This window comes from Saccoglossus kowalevskii, chromosome 7, assembly GCF_978046115.1.
Source record: "Saccoglossus kowalevskii chromosome 7, keSacKowa6.1, whole genome shotgun sequence".
In the NCBI taxonomy this organism is placed as follows: Eukaryota; Metazoa; Hemichordata; class Enteropneusta; family Harrimaniidae; genus Saccoglossus; species Saccoglossus kowalevskii.
In genome coordinates, this window is record NC_140647.1 from 35,070,141 (window position 1) to 35,087,427 (window position 17,287).

General features: G+C 39.2%; 1 protein-coding gene across 4 annotated transcripts in view; it reads left to right on the forward strand.

The window, feature by feature from the left end:
- The window catches only part of LOC102805177 (ras-associated and pleckstrin homology domains-containing protein 1-like), a 45,385-nt gene that overhangs the window by 24,559 nt on the left and 3,539 nt on the right, over window positions 1–17,287 (forward strand). For 3 of the 4 annotated variants that reach the window (XM_085501506.1, XM_085501507.1, XM_085501508.1), the window contains 8 exons: window positions 333–492; window positions 866–990; window positions 9,791–10,009; window positions 10,388–10,498; window positions 11,110–11,208; window positions 12,787–13,057; window positions 15,195–15,307; window positions 15,988–16,056. In XM_085501506.1, the coding sequence (XP_085357632.1) occupies window positions 333–492; window positions 866–990; window positions 9,791–10,009; window positions 10,388–10,498; window positions 11,110–11,208; window positions 12,787–13,057; window positions 15,195–15,307; window positions 15,988–16,056 (1,167 nt within the window). The remainder of the gene's footprint in view (window positions 1–332; window positions 493–865; window positions 991–9,790; window positions 10,010–10,387; window positions 10,499–11,109; window positions 11,209–12,786; window positions 13,058–15,194; window positions 15,308–15,987; window positions 16,057–17,287) is intronic. The other variant, XM_085501509.1, reaches the window with a different exon arrangement.

Consider the following 17,287-nt stretch of genomic DNA (forward strand, 5'->3'; position numbering starts at 1 on the left):
AAAATTAACACCTTATTGACATCTCAAGTAGATTCACAGTGGTATTCATGCTTTGGTTTGAAGTTTGTTTTGAAATACAGCCAGGGTAATTATAATGCTTACCTTAACAAAGAAAACTAAAATAGTTTGCTGAACCCCCCCCCCCCCCTCTCCAAACACATTAATCATCCTATACAAGGTTTCCAATATATTTGCTATGGGTTTTTTAAAAAAAACTCATTCAAGCCAACATAATTATGGAATGCTTGTTTGTCTTTTTGATATTTCCACTACAGTTTCAATATTAATCGATGTATTAAAAATTACTTTCAATGTCTATATTTATATTTCAGTTGATAATCAGAGTGTACACTGATGACGGCAGCTCAAAGACAGTACTTGTTGATGAAAATATGACAGTTAGGGATGTTTGTCATATCCTGGTTGAAAAAAATCACTTTGAAGAATCACCAAATTGGGTGCTTGTATCTAGATTCCCTGATCTTTATATGGGTAAGTTAGAAATCCCAACTGGATGTAATAAAAATATCAGCTGGGTTCTTGTTTGCCTAACATGAGGTTAATTGTGAGTCTGACTCAGCAGTAATAATCTTGCCTAGACCACCAAATACATATATACGGTTGCAGGTTTTGGAGAATAGCATGCTAACAAATTGGACAAACTCTCATGTGCAGCCCATGTGCTGTTCCTGTCCTTGGTGCATATAAAATAACGCAGACATCTTTATGATATCTCAAAGAGTAGTGGCTTTTCGGGGAATGATAATTTACTTTTCTAATGCAAGCCCTCGTAAGAGCAGGGACTCCTAGATCTGTAATCGTATACTTTGTCAGTTGATAAATAAATGAATAACCTATTATGCAGAGCGTGTTCTTGAAGACCATGAGAATCTAGTGAATGATGTGTTATCACTCTGGCCGAGAGAGACAAATAACTCATTGTTATTCACTGAGAAAAGAGAGAAATATGCATTGTTCAAGAATCCTCAGGTGAGTTGAGTTTACAAAGTCCCTTCCTAGATCCACTGATGAGTTGAGTTCACAAAGTCCCTTCCTAGATCCACTGATGAGTTGAGTTTACACAGTCCCTTCCTAGATCCACTGATGAGTTGAGTTTACACCGTCCCTTCCTAGATCCACTGATGAGTTGAGTTTACAAAGTCCCTTTCTAGATCCACTGATGAGTTGAGTTCACACAGTCCCTTCCTAGATCCACTGATGAGTTGAGTTTACACAGTCCCTTCCTAGATCCACTGATGAGTTGAGTTCACATAGTCCCTTCCTAGATCCACTGATGAGTTGAGTTTACAAAGTCCCATCCTAGATTCACTGATGAGTTGAGTTCACACAGTCCCTTCCTAGATCCACTGATGAGTTGAGTTTACACAGTCCCTTCCTAGATCCACTGATGAGTTGAGTTCACACAGTCCCTTCCTAGATCCACTGATGAGTTGAGTTTACAAAGTCCCTTCCTAGATCCACTGATGAGTTGAGTTCACAGTCCCTTCCTAAATCCACTGATGAGTTGAGTTTACACAGTCCCTTCCTAGATCCACTGATGAGTTGAGTTCACAAAGTCCCTTCCTAGATCCACTGATGAGTTGAGTTCACAAAGTCCCTTCCTAGATCCACTGATGAGTTGAGTTCACACAGTCCCATCCTAGATCCACTGATGAGTTGAGTTCACACAGTCCCTTCCTAGATCCACTGATGAGTTGAGTTCACAAAGTCCCTTCCTAGATCCACTGATGAGTTGAGTTCACAAAGTCCCATCCTAGATTCACTGATGAGTTGAGTTCACAAGTCCCTTCCTAGATCCACTGATGAGTTGCGTTCCCAAAGTCCCTTCCTAGATCCACTGATGAGTTGAGTTTACACAGTCCCTTCCTAGATCCACTGATGAGTTGAGTTTACACAGTCCCTTCCTAGATCCACTGATGAGTTGAGTTCACAAAGTCCCTTCCTAGATCCACTGATGAGTTGAGTTACACAGTCCCTTCCTAGATCCACTGATGAGTTGAGTTTACACAGTCCCTTCCTAGATCCACTGATGAGTTGAGTTTACACCGTCCCTTCCTAGATCCACTGATGAGTTGAGTTTACAAAGTCCCTTCCTAGATCCACTGATGAGTTGAGTTCACACAGTCCCTTCCTAGATCCACTGATGAGTTGAGTTTACACAGTCCCTTCCTAGATCCACTGATGAGTTGAGTTCACACAGTCCCTTCCTAGATCCACTGATGAGTTGAGTTCACACAGTCCCTTCCTAGATCAACTGATGAGTTGAGTTTACAAAGTCCCTTCCTAGATCCACTGATGAGTTGAGTTCACAGTCCCTTCCTAAATCCACTGATGAGTTGAGTTTACACAGTCCCTTCCTAGATCCACTGATGAGTTGAGTTCACAAAGTCCCTTCCTAGATCCACTGATGAGTTGAGTTCACAAAGTCCCTTCCTAGATCCACTGATGAGTTGAGTTCACACAGTCCCATCCTAGATCCACTGATGAGTTGAGTTCACACAGTCCCTTCCTAGATCCACTGATGAGTTGAGTTCACAAAGTCCCTTCCTAGATCCACTGATGAGTTGAGTTCACACAGTCCCTTCCTAGATCCACTGATGAGTTGAGTTTACAAAGTCCCTTCCTAGATCCACTGATGAGTTGAGTTCACAGTCCCTTCCTAAATCCACTGATGAGTTGAGTTTACACAGTCCCTTCCTAGATCCACTGATGAGTTGAGTTCACAAAGTCCCTTCCTAGATCCACTGATGAGTTGAGTTCACAAAGTCCCTTCCTAGATCCACTGATGAGTTGAGTTCACACACAGTCCCTTCCTAGATCCACTGATGAGTTGAATTTACACAGTCCCTTCCTAGATCCACTGATGAGTTGAGTTCACAAAGTCCCTTCCTAGATCCACTGATGAGTTGAGTTCACAAAGTCCCTTCCTAAATCCACTGATGAGTTGAGTTCACACAGTCCTTTCCTAAATCCACTGATGAGTTGAGTTTACAAAGTCCCTTCCTAGATCCACTGATGAGTTGAGTTCACAGTCCCTTCCTAAATCCACTGATGAGTTGAGTTTACACAGTCCCTTCCTAGATCCACTGATGAGTTGAGTTCACAAAGTCCCTTCCTAGATCCACTGATGAGTTGAGTTCACAAAGTCCCTTCCTAGATCCACTGATGAGTTGAGTTCACAGTCCCTTCCTAAATCCACTGATGAGTTGAGTTTACACAGTCCCTTCCTAGATCCACTGATGAGTTGAGTTCACAAAGTCCCTTCCTAGATCCACTGATGAGTTGAGTTCACAAAGTCCCTTCCTAGATCCACTGATGAGTTGAGTTCACACAGTCCCATCCTAGATCCACTGATGAGTTGAGTTTACACAGTCCCTTCCTAGATCCACTGATGAGTTGAGTTCACAAGTCCCTTCCTAGATCCACTGATGAGTTGAGTTCACAAAGTCCCTTCCTAGATCCACTGATGAGTTGAGTTCACACAGTCCCTTCCTAAATCCACTGATGAGTTGAGTTCACACAGTCCCTTCCTAGATCCACTGATGAGTTGAGTTCACAAAGTCCCTTCCTAGATCCACTGATGAGTTGAGTTGACAAAGTCCCTTCCTAGATCCACTGATGAGTTGAGTTCACACAGTCCCTTCCTAAATCCACTGATGAGTTGAGTTTACACAGTCCCTTTCTAGATCCACTGATGAGTTGAGTTCACAAAGTCCCTTCCTAGATCCACTGATGAATTGAGTTCACAAAGTCCCATCCTAGATCCACTGATGAGTTGAGTTTACACAGTCCCTTCCTAGATCCACTGATGAGTTGAGTTTACACAGTCCCTTCCTAGATCCACTGATGAGTTGAGTTCACAAAGTCCCTTCCTAGATCCACTGATGAGTTGAGTTACACAGTCCCTTCCTAGATCCACTGATGAGTTGAGTTTACGCAGTCCCTTCCTAGATCCACTGATGAGTTGAGTTTACACCGTCCCTTCCTAGATCCACTGATGAGTTGAGTTTACAAAGTCCCTTCCTAGATCCACTGATGAGTTGAGTTCACACAGTCCCTTCCTAGATCCACTGATGAGTTGAGTTTACACAGTCCCTTCCTAGATCCACTGATGAGTTGAGTTCACACAGTCCCTTCCTAGATCCACTGATGAGTTGAGTTCACACAGTCCCTTCCTAGATCAACTGATGAGTTGAGTTTACAAAGTCCCTTCCTAGATCCACTGATGAGTTGAGTTCACAGTCCCTTCCTAAATCCACTGATGAGTTGAGTTTACACAGTCCCTTCCTAGATCCACTGATGAGTTGAGTTCACAAAGTCCCTTCCTAGATCCACTGATGAGTTGAGTTCACAAAGTCCCTTCCTAGATCCACTGATGAGTTGAGTTCACACAGTCCCATCCTAGATCCACTGATGAGTTGAGTTCACACAGTCCCTTCCTAGATCCACTGATGAGTTGAGTTCACAAAGTCCCTTCCTAGATCCACTGATGAGTTGAGTTCACACAGTCCCTTCCTAGATCCACTGATGAGTTGAGTTTACAAAGTCCCTTCCTAGATCCACTGATGAGTTGAGTTCACAGTCCCTTCCTAAATCCACTGATGAGTTGAGTTTACACAGTCCCTTCCTAGATCCACTGATGAGTTGAGTTCACAAAGTCCCTTCCTAGATCCACTGATGAGTTGAGTTCACAAAGTCCCTTCCTAGATCCACTGATGAGTTGAGTTCACACACAGTCCCTTCCTAGATCCACTGATGAGTTGAATTTACACAGTCCCTTCCTAGATCCACTGATGAGTTGAGTTCACAAAGTCCCTTCCTAGATCCACTGATGAGTTGAGTTCACAAAGTCCCTTCCTAAATCCACTGATGAGTTGAGTTCACACAGTCCTTTCCTAAATCCACTGATGAGTTGAGTTTACACAGTCCCTTCCTAGATCCACTGATGAGTTGAGTTTACACAGTCCCTTCCTAGATCCACTGATGAGTTGAGTTCACAAGTCCCTTCCTAGATCCACTGATGAGTTGAGTTCACAAAGTCCCTTCCTAGATCCACTGATGAGTTGAGTTCACACAGTCCCTTCCTAAATCCACTGATGAGTTGAGTTCACACAGTCCCTTCCTAGATCCACTGATGAGTTGAGTTCACAAAGTCCCTTCCTAGATCCACTGATGAGTTGAGTTGACAAAGTCCCTTCCTAGATCCACTGATGAGTTGAGTTCACACAGTCCCTTCCTAAATCCACTGATGAGTTGAGTTTACACAGTCCCTTTCTAGATCCACTGATGAGTTGAGTTCACAAAGTCCCTTCCTAGATCCACTGATGAATTGAGTTCACAAAGTCCCATCCTAGATCCACTGATGAGTTGAGTTTACACATTCCCTTCCTAGATCCACTGATGAGTTGAGTTTACACAGTCCCTTCCTAGATCCACTGATGAGTTGAGTTCACAAAGTCCCTTCCTAGATCCACTGATGAGTTGAGTTCACAAAGTCCCTTCCTAGATCCACTGATGAGTTGAGTTCACACAGTCCCTTCCTAAATCCACTGATGAGTTGAGTTCACAGTCCCTTCCTAAATCCACTGATGAGTTGAGTTTACACAGTCCCTTCCTAGATCCACTGATGAGTTGAGTTCACAAAGTCCCTTCCTAGATCCACTGATGAGTTGAGTTCACAAAGTCCCTTCCTAGATCCACTGATGAGTTGAGTTCACAGTCCCTTCCTAAATCCACTGATGAGTTGAGTTTACACAGTCCCTTCCTAGATCCACTGATGAGTTGAGTTCACAAAGTCCCTTCCTAGATCCACTGATGAGTTGAGTTCACAAAGTCCCTTCCTAGATCCACTGATGAGTTGAGTTCACACAGTCCCATCCTAGATCCACTGATGAGTTGAGTTTACACAGTCCCTTCCTAGATCCACTGATGAGTTGAGTTCACAAGTCCCTTCCTAGATCCACTGATGAGTTGAGTTCACAAAGTCCCTTCCTAGATCCACTGATGAGTTGAGTTCACACAGTCCCTTCCTAAATCCACTGATGAGTTGAGTTCACACAGTCCCTTCCTAGATCCACTGATGAGTTGAGTTCACAAAGTCCCTTCCTAGATCCACTGATGAGTTGAGTTGACAAAGTCCCTTCCTAGATCCACTGATGAGTTGAGTTCACACAGTCCCTTCCTAAATCCACTGATGAGTTGAGTTTACACAGTCCCTTTCTAGATCTACTGATGAGTTGAGTTCACAAAGTCCCTTCCTAGATCCACTGATGAGTTGAGTTCACAAAGTCCCATCCTAGATCCACTGATGAGTTGAGTTTACACATTCCCTTCCTAGATCCACTGATGAGTTGAGTTTACACAGTCCCTTCCTAGATCCACTGATGAGTTGAGTTTACACAGTCCCTTCCTAGATCCACTGATGAGTTGAGTTCACAAAGTCCCTTCCTAGATCCACTGATGAGTTGAGTTCACAAAGTCCCTTCCTAGATCCACTGATGAGTTGAGTTTACACAGTCCCTTCCTAGATCCACTGATGAGTTGAGTTCACAAAGTCCCTTCCTAGATCCACTGATGAGTTGAGTTCACACAGCCCCTTCCTAGATCCACTGATGAGTTGAGTTCACACAGCCCCTTCCTAGATCCACTGATGAGTTGAGTTTACAAAGTCCCTTCCTAGATCCACTGATGAGTTGAGTTCACAAAGTCCCTTCCTAGATCCACTGATGAGTTGAGTTCACACAGCCCCTTCCTAGATCCACTGATGAGTTGAGTTCACAAAGTCCCTTCCTAGATCCACTGATGAGTTGAGTTCACAAAGTCCCTTCCTAGATCCACTGATGAGTTGAGTTCACACAGTCCCTTCCTAGATCCACTGATGAGTTGAGTTCACAAAGTCCCTTCCTAGATCCACTGATGAGTTGAGTTCACACAGTCCCTTCCTAGATCCACTGATGAGTTGAGTTCACAAAGTCCCTTCTTAGATCCACTGATGAGTTGAGTTCACACAGTCCCTTCCTAGATCCACTGTTGAGTTGAGTTCACAAAGTCCCATCCTAGATCCACTGATGAGTTGAGTTTACACATTCCCTTCCTAGATCCACTGATGAGTTGAGTTTACACAGTCCCTTCCTAGATCCACTGATGAGTTGAGTTCACAAAGTCCCTTCCTAGATCCACTGATGAGTTGAGTTCACAAAGTCCCTTCCTAGATCCACTGATGAGTTGAGTTCACACAGTCCCTTCCTAAATCCACTGATGAGTTGAGTTTACACAGTCCCTTCCTAGATCCACTGATGAGTTGAGTTCACACAGCCCCTTCCTATATCCACTGATGAGTTGATTTTACACAGTCCCTTCCTAGATCCACTGATGAGTTGAGTTCACAAAGTCCCTTCCTAGATCCACTGATGAGTTGAGTTCACAAAGTCCCTTCCTAGATCCACTGATGAGTTGAGTTTACACAGTCCCTTCCTAGATCCACTGATGAGTTGAGTTCACAAAGTCCCTTCCTAGATCCACTGATGAGTTGAGTTCACACAGCCCCTTCCTAGATCCACTGATGAGTTGAGTTCACAAAGTCCCTTCCTAGATCCACTGATGAGTTGAGTTCACACAGCCCCTTCCTAGATCCACTGATGAGTTGAGTTTACAAAGTCCCTTCCTAGAGCCACTGATGAGTTGAGTTCACAAAGTCCCTTCCTAGATCCACTGATGAGTTGAGTTCACACAGCCCCTTCCTAGATCCACTGATGAGTTGAGTTCACAAAGTCCCTTCCTAGATCCACTGATGAGTTGAGTTCACAAAGTCCCTTCCTAGATCCACTGATGAGTTGAGTTCACACAGTCCCTTCCTAGATCCACTGATGAGTTGAGTTCACAAAGTCCCTTCCTAGATCCACTGATGAGTTGAGTTCACACAGTCCCTTCCTAGATCCACTGATGAGTTGAGTTCACAAAGTCCCTTCTTAGATCCACTGATGAGTTGAGTTCACACAGTCCCTTCCTAGATCCACTGATGAGTTGAGTTCACAAAGTCCCATCCTAGATCCACTGATGAGTTGAGTTTACACATTCCCTTCCTAGATCCACTGATGAGTTGAGTTTACACAGTCCCTTCCTAGATCCACTGATGAGTTGAGTTCACAAAGTCCCTTCCTAGATCCACTGATGAGTTGAGTTCACAAAGTCCCTTCCTAGATCCACTGATGAGTTGAGTTCACACAGTCCCTTCCTAAATCCACTGATGAGTTGAGTTTACACAGTCCCTTCCTAGATCCACTGATGAGTTGAGTTCACACAGCCCCTTCCTAGATCCACTGATGAGTTGAGTTCACACAGCCCCTTCCTAGATCCACTGATGAGTTGATTTTACACAGTCCCTTCCTAGATCCACTGATGAGTTGAGTTCACAAAGTCCCTTCCTAGATCCACTGATGAGTTGAGTTCACAAAGTCCCTTCCTAGATCCACTGATGAGTTGAGTTTACACAGTCCCTTCCTAGATCCACTGATGAGTTGAGTTCACAAAGTCCCTTCCTAGATCCACTGATGAGTTGAGTTCACACAGCCCCTTCCTAGATCCACTGATGAGTTGAGTTTACAAAGTCCCTTCCTAGATCCACTGATGAGTTGAGTTCACAAAGTCCCTTCCTAGATCCACTGATGAGTTGAGTTCACACAGCCCCTTCCTAGATCCACTGATGAGTTGAGTTCACAAAGTCCCTTCCTAGATCCACTGATGAGTTGAGTTCACAAAGTCCCTTCCTAGATCCACTGATGAGTTGAGTTCACACAGTCCCTTCCTAGATCCACTGATGAGTTGAGTTCACAAAGTCCCTTCCTAGATCCACTGATGAGTTGAGTTCACACAGTCCCTTCCTAGATCCACTGATGAGTTGAGTTCACAAAGTCCCTTCCTAGATCCACTGATGAGTTGAGTTCACAAAGTCCCTTCCTAGATCCACTGATGAGTTGAGTTCACAAAGTCCCTTCCTAGATCCACTGATGAGTTGAGTTCACACAGTCCCTTCCTAGATCCACTGATGAGTTGAGTTTACAAAGTCCCTTCCTAGATCCACTGATGAGTTGAGTTCACACAGTCCCTTCCTAGATCCACTGATGAGTTGAGTTTACACAGTCCCTTTCTAGATCCACTGATGAGTTGAGTTCACACAGTCCCTTCCTAGATCCACTGATGAGTTGAGTTTACACAGTCCCTTCCTAGATCCACTGATGAGTTGAGTTCACAAAGTCCCTTCCTAGATCCACTGATGAGTTGAGTTCACAAAGTCCCATCCTAGATCCACTGATGAGTTGAGTTTACAAAGTCCCTTCCTAGATCCACTGATGAGTTGAGTTCACACAGTCCCTTCCTAGATCCACTGATGAGTTGAGTTTACACAGTCCCTTCCTAGATCCACTGATGAGTTGAGTTCACAAAGTCCCTTCCTAGATCCACTGATGAGTTGAGTTCACAAAGTCCCTTCCTAGATCCACTGATGAGTTGAGTTCACAAAGTCCCTTCCTAGATCCACTGATATGTTAAGAGGCACAGTAAATTCAAAGACGCGATCACCATTCAAATAAAAATTTCAACAAATCAACCAGTGTCATAATGGTCTCAAGAGTTCCTGGGTATTGGTTGCAATATGGCTGCTTTTAGTATTATGCATAATACAGTTTACTAGTATGGAATGCTTGTTCTTCAATTCAAGATAAATGCAATCAGCTATAAGAGATGTTACCTGTAGGTATGTCATTTTTCACAGCATTACTTATTGGCAACTAAATCATCTAACACTGCCCAAGAGTTTGCTGAAAAAACAAAGCAAGATTTGATTGATGAGTTCTTCTTGAGTGGCGCTAATAGTGTCCCTGAGCTGGAAGGAGGATTATACTTAAAAGCAGAAGGCAAGAAATCATGGAAGAAACATTTCTGTATGCTAAGAGGATCTGGTATTTATTATTGTCCAAAAGGAAAATCAAAGGTATAATGATTATTACTGTGATCCATAGTTTATCAACCAGCTATTAAAAGCTTGTGTGGTTAATAAATGGCGCCCTCAAGCATTAGTTTGGTGAAAGCAGATTAGTTATTCAAGAATGAATGTTTATTTTGTGTACATGTATGGGTGAATGATTTCAGTGAAATTCAGTACAAACCGTGATTTTGAATAACTGCAGCCAAGTTAGTTTTGCTGGAAATCATTATATATTATTTATCTAGTTTGCAAAACTAGCAGCAGCAGTACATAGGATTACATGTATGTCATTCACCGTGGAATTCCTTGCAATAGTTAAAATGGTATAGTACGATTTGTGATATTCCCAAAGTGTTTGATGCAATGTTATGTTTTTGTCTGTAGTCATTGAAGGACCTTGTATGTTACGTACAGTTTGAACACATTGATGTTTACAATGGTGTTGGATGGAAGAAGAAATATAAATGTCCCTCTGACTTTTGCTTTGCACTAAAGGTATAGATACGTATATATTATTGTCACTTTCTCTTAAAAATGAGTTTATTGTCTAAATTGACTGCCGATTAAGTTCACTTAATGTTGTTTTTTTCTGATTCAAATAAATCACCTCTTGAACACGCACTCAAAACTTATTATTGTTACTGTAAAATACTTTTTTTTCGCTATAGGGATAATTCAATGAAAATCCAGAAATATACCTTTTCTCCTATATTTTATACATTACACTCAAAAATCAGTGAAAATGAACTCCATAAAAAACACCCAAAAAGTCTTTTCAGCGAAAAAAAACACCCAAAAAGCAAAAATTCAAGCTAAATACAAATTTTACAGTACATTTCTTGTGTGTTGTATACATCTGTGCTAATTAAATAGTGACATAACTGTACCGCTTATGACCTCTTGTTGGTACATACCAATTTTCCTTTATTACTAAAATTTGTTAAATGACAGAGGCTTATGTATTGTCAAAGTAAGTGATATTTCAATTAAATCATATTATACAATAAATGCAATTTTTGATTTATGTGCACTGTTTGTTCAGAGATGCACTTTTAATTAATAAAGCAAATATAGTATTGACAATGTTGTCTTATTCATATTGCTAGCATCCTCAAATCATGCAGAAATCCAAGTACATTAAATATTTGTGTGCAGAAGATTACAGAACAACACAGAAATGGATAACAGCTATAAGAATAGCCAAGGTATGTCTGCCATATAAACTAATAGTTTCTCTATTTTTGGATTATTGTTCAAAATAATTTTTGCAACTATTTTGTGGATGCACCCTGAAGTTTATATTAGCGCACCAAGAATTAAAATCAGAATCAAGACAGAAAAATTGAAAAAATTTTTGGGAATTTCGCAAGGTACAAAAAATTGTGAAATATTGAATTAATTGGAGGTTCTTTAAAAATCTGTATGGTCAAAAACATAATTTTTCATATTATTGTTTGACACTGTAGACCAAATTGGAATATGGCTTATCATAAACTTATAATTATGAAATCGTTTCAAGGACACAACAACGCTCGTTGGATGAAAAATCGAAACCACTTTTTAGTCCCCGTTCGGACGTAGTTCGAAAACGGGGACTTATGTTTTGCACTGTGTGCGTGCGTGCGTCTGTGATCACCTGTATCTCGAACATGCATGGACCGATTAAGTTCAAACTTCACTCATACATCACACATTATATGGGACATATGCACATGCATTGTTTTCATGATCCCATTAACGATAACCGAATAGCGGCCATTTTAAGGCCGAAAATGCGTCAAAATCGCAGATTTTCACCATTCCGGACCTGGATCTCAGTTATGCATGGACGGATTTTGTTCAAATTTGGTACATACATTAAACATAATAGGACCTTGATGCACGTCATATTTTTTTTTTCGGATCAAGTTCGAAATGGCCGACTGGCGGCCATTTTGTTTTAAAGAATTCAGTTCTGGATCCGTATCCGAGACATGTCTGGATTGATCAAGTTCAAACTTCACACACACAAGGTACATCATGTCACAAATATGTATGTGCATTTGTTTCATGATCTCATTAACGATAGCCAAATGGCGGCTGCTTTAAGGCCGAAAATGCATTGAAATCGCACATTTTCACCATTCCGGACCCAGATCTCAGTTATGCATGGACGGATTTCGTTCAAATTTGGTACATACATTAAACATAATAGGACCTTGATGCACGTCATTTTTCCGGATCAAGTTCGAAATGGCCGACTGGCGGCCATTTTGTTTTTAAGAATTCAGTTCTGGATCCGTATCCAAGACATGTCTGGATTGATCAAGTTCAAACTTCACACACACATGGTACATCATGTCACAAATAGATATGTGCATTTGTTTCATGATCCGCTTAACAATAGCTGAATGATGGCTATTTTAAGGCCGAAAATGCATTAAAATCACGTATTTTCACAATTTCGGAACCAGATCTCAGTCATGCATGGATGGATTTTGTTCAGATTTAGCACAATGTGTTGTACATATGCAGGTGCATTTCGGTCATGATCTGCTTTGAATGTATATGTCACTCAAATATGAACGGAACAGGGACGTGTCATTGACAATCACTTGTAATTGTTAGTATACATAGCAAAACAACCAATGCACTGCAAATTTCATTGTTTCATCAAATGAATACTCAGATGTGAGCCACAAGAACAGTGACATTTTGTCACAGTGACATGATTTTAACCTTGCAAACACAATCTAATGGTTTACGGCCAGTTGTATAATAATGTATACATTTTTTCTCCATAGTACGGAAAACAACTACACATGAGTTATAAGTTGACTCAGAAAGAAATGAGAGACAATGGCAGTAATCTGAGCAGTCTACGAAGCAGCGATACGAGTTCCATGACGAGTATGCAGTCAAGTAGCAGTACGCAGAGTTCACAAGGTACCGCATCAATGGCAAGTCCTGCCAGCTCTCAAAGCTCATCGTCGGCTATCCCACAATCCTCTGTTACAAGATCCAAGTCTGATAAGTCTAATCTCATGACTAATACTAGTAGTAGAAACACACAAGGTAAGAACTAACAAACTTACAAACATCTCCCTGATAATGACGTAATGTGATTAATTATTCATGATCTTCATCAACATTGTTTCTCCTTTGCATTTCATGTTGTAAACATTTCTGTATTTCAACATAGATGGCATAGTACGATTTATGTCAAATGTTCTGATCAGTACTATGTACTCATTTACATTTGTATAACTTTGTTAGGATGGAGTTCAAAAATGGTGATTTATAGACTTGCATACACTCTCTTGTTTGTTTTGTGTGTTTTTTCAATAAATTATAATATTATATGAGTGTATAAATGGTGAAAATCCAAAACAAGGGTTCCTTTGCATTTCAGTGACATCTCAAATTAGCCTAATTTACATATCACACGATATTAAGGGCGGTGCCATGAACGGCGGGTAATTAATTGCACACAAAGACAAGCATCAGAACTGTCATATCACTGGGAATGCATTTGCCTTGTACAATTTGATCTTAACTCTAATTGCTGGAATATTAATGGGCCTGTCAATCATCTCATCATGAACGTCAATCATCTCACACTGAACCCCAGACTAGTGACAATCATTACCAGTATCTCAAGTGGTTCTACAGTTTCTTGAACATTTCTGGACATGCTTCCTACATTATGTCACACATATGCACATGAACTTGTTTCCTCAAAGACACTAGAAAATACATTTATTTTCCAGTGTTTTTGGTTTCATGATCCAATTCAAGATGGCCAATTTTATACCCATGCTAGACATCACCTGGCAAGCTCTGATTCAAAATGGCCGACTAGTTTTAGTTTTGTTTACACAGCTGGGACTGTTTTGTGTTACAAAAATGAAGAAAGACTAATTTCGGGGAAGTTTGATGTAATGCAGTGAAAAAAAGAATGTTTTCTCAGTTTATATTTTGTACATGACATACCTCAACAATTTTGAGTTTTTCAGTTAACAAGTTTTCACATTGTGTAGTTTATAGAAACTTTTGTCATTACCGGTACTTAAATGACAGATGTACCATACCAAAATGTTAACATTTTGAGTAATGTTGAAATAATTAGTCGAGACAAATTTTGACATTTACCCTTTGAGTACCACAATCAAGTTCAGTCACAATTCAAAAAATAGTTTTATATGTGAAATGTTGTGAACATTTAAAAAATTGTTGATCAAAGACTAGCAGCAATATCACACTTCATCTATTTGCTTCAAATTAAGTTTGAATTCAGTTTAAATTACAGAAAATGTACCAAAGTTTATTCACATTTAAGCAGGAAAAAAATTGGCACTCAAACTATTAACTGTTATTTAATATTTCACCATTAGCTTTCAACTTTATCGTTGCTTTCATATGAAATGGTTACTTATATTTATAGCACAAAATTATTTTTATTTTTAGTGAACAGTGGTTGTTAACATTGGTAGTGATAGTTTGTTTGAAGAGTTATTTATTACAGTTAAGAAACATGAATTATTCTGAGTTTTTGGTTTGTTAATAAACTTTGTAGTTTTCTTTTGTGATTGTTGCCTGTATTTATTTATTGTTTTGTATCAACCTAATCACTGTACATATCACCAACATGTGTTCCTCCCCACACCATTATAGAGACAAATAGCATCAACATTAATTCTTCCACTTCCTGAAATAACAGATCATAAAAAAATTGAGAATGAACCCAACTAATGGGAAAAAAGATATGAAAAAGGACAACAAATTATTAATATTTATCTGAGCAAAGTACCTGAAAGGATTTTCGCGGAAACATTGACTTTCTGGTGGCCATTTTGAATTGAAAAACTAGAAAGTCCATCTTTAAAATCCACTAACACCGAGAAGTCTGATCAATCTAATTTTTTACGTTTGATTTCTTTATTAAAGCTGTAATTCTGAATAGGGAATTCACCTTGTATGTTCCTTTGGTGATGTTTCCGCACATTTCATATTGATATCTATTACTTTCAGTATTTCTGAATGTTTAGGTGGATATATTTGATGAAACTCCTTGATACAGATTAGTCTCTTATTTACACAATACATGTATGAGTGATGAATAATTTTGAATTCTACCAAGTTTTAGAAATCTCTTACAGAATTGTTTGTATGCATGCTATTTTGGACTGTAATTCATTCTTTACACTTATAGAAATGTCCAGCAGTGGCAGCATTAGTGGTAGAAGTGGAACATTTTCTCATAAAGTTGGAGATGTTTTTGCCAATGCATGGAAAATAGGAAGTGAAATGCAACAACAGCAAAAGGTGTGTCTTTCATTGGAGCGAGGTGATCATAGGGACAGGTCGGGCAATAAACAGACAAATTAGTTATAGACAGAATGCAATGACTCAGTATTTGACTACTTAACATAACAGTGTATGTCATATTATCACCCATAATGTGCACCAAATTTTGATTGAGATTTGTGTTATGTGTAATTATTATGCAAATCTGCAAAATTAATATGCATGGTTTCAACCGAAAACTGATATTTTCAGAAGAAAATCAATTTAATGAAATTCTATGAGTGGTTCTTAACATAATGGAAAAATTACAAACCTAAAAGTGGATTATTGAACAATCAGTGAATTTGCTGATTAATATGTCTGGATTTCTTGTGTCTGGAAATTATACTAAACCACCAAATTTCAATAAAGTTCTTTAGATATCGTTTGAACTGACACAAACATACATTGTATACACAGCCTTTCATTTTCTGTGAATAAATAACAAATTCATATTTTCTAATTGAAACGCCACAGTCGTTGCACTGCAACATGTTCAATGTGAGTCCCACGAGACAAACACACAATGCATATAAAATACAGTTGGTTTTTGAATTTTGAACATGTTGCATGGCATCAGTGGCTCTTCAAGTTGAGTTCCTAACATTCATAACTCATTGCTAACCATCATACTATCCAACTTTTGTTTTTGCATGCAGCAAGAAGACCGCATGTCTGTATCATCAACATTAACTGTGGATAGTTTTTCTTCTGAATCTCAGAGTCAGGTAGGAGCGCCCTCTAGTGATGATAAGTGAAAAATGCATGTTATTGGTCAAGTCTCTTATTTCTTGTTGAGGTCAGTATTTTTTTTTAGATTCTATAACAGTTTTTTTTTATTACCAGTAATAATTATTAATTTTTGTTAATTAGCCGTAATTTACACCATCATTACTGACCTCATTATTTTTTTCTTCTCCATGTTATTAATGATCACCCAAAATATAAAAAGTTCACCTCTAGATTTTACTTTATTTTGTTCAAATTATCCAAGTTTTCATTCAATGTCGTTATGACTTTAAATTACAATGATCTATTTAGTAATTCAGATGATTTTAAGGTTTTTAATTTCTGATTGGCAGCTTGTGAATCAGTCACAGAATAATCAAACAAATTTTGTCTGTAATTAGAACATGATTACAACTAGGCTACAACTGCATGCAATGTGACATTTTCACATTCAAAGTCTGAACTCGGAGAGTTTTTATTATGCATCCTTTGATAATAGAATCATTAACATTATCATTTCATGATTACGCCATCAATTTGCCACTTATATAAAAACTAAACATTCCACACATTATCATTTCATGATTACGCCATCAATTTGCCACTTATATAAAAACTAAACATTCCACACATTATCATTTCATGATTACGCCATCAATTTCCCACTTGTATAAAAACTAAACATTCCACGCATTATCATTTCATGATTACGCCATCAATTTCCCACTTATATAAAAACTAAACATTCCACACATTATCATTTCATGATTACGCCATCAATTTCCCACTTGTATAAAAACTAAATATTCCACACATTATCATTTCATGATTACGCCATCAATTTCCCACTTATATAAAAACTAAACATTCCACACATTAACATTTCATGATTATGCCATCAATTTCCCACTTGTATAAAAACTAAACATTCCACACATTATCATTTCATGATTACGCCATCAATTTCCCACTTATATAAAAACTAAACATTCCACACATTCATAACTCAATTATTATTCAGTTTCTGCTCCAGGATTTGAAAAAAGGTGAAATTTCACACATCAGTAAAAAAAAAATTGTTAAATTGATGAAAAACTGAAAGATAATGGCTGCCATGTGACCCCCCCTCGAAATAATGTTCTATTCTGTGTAGCCATTGTGTTCACTGTTCCAAAATCAGGGTTACATCACAAAAAATTATAATCGCACTCTCATCAAGAAATAGTGCTG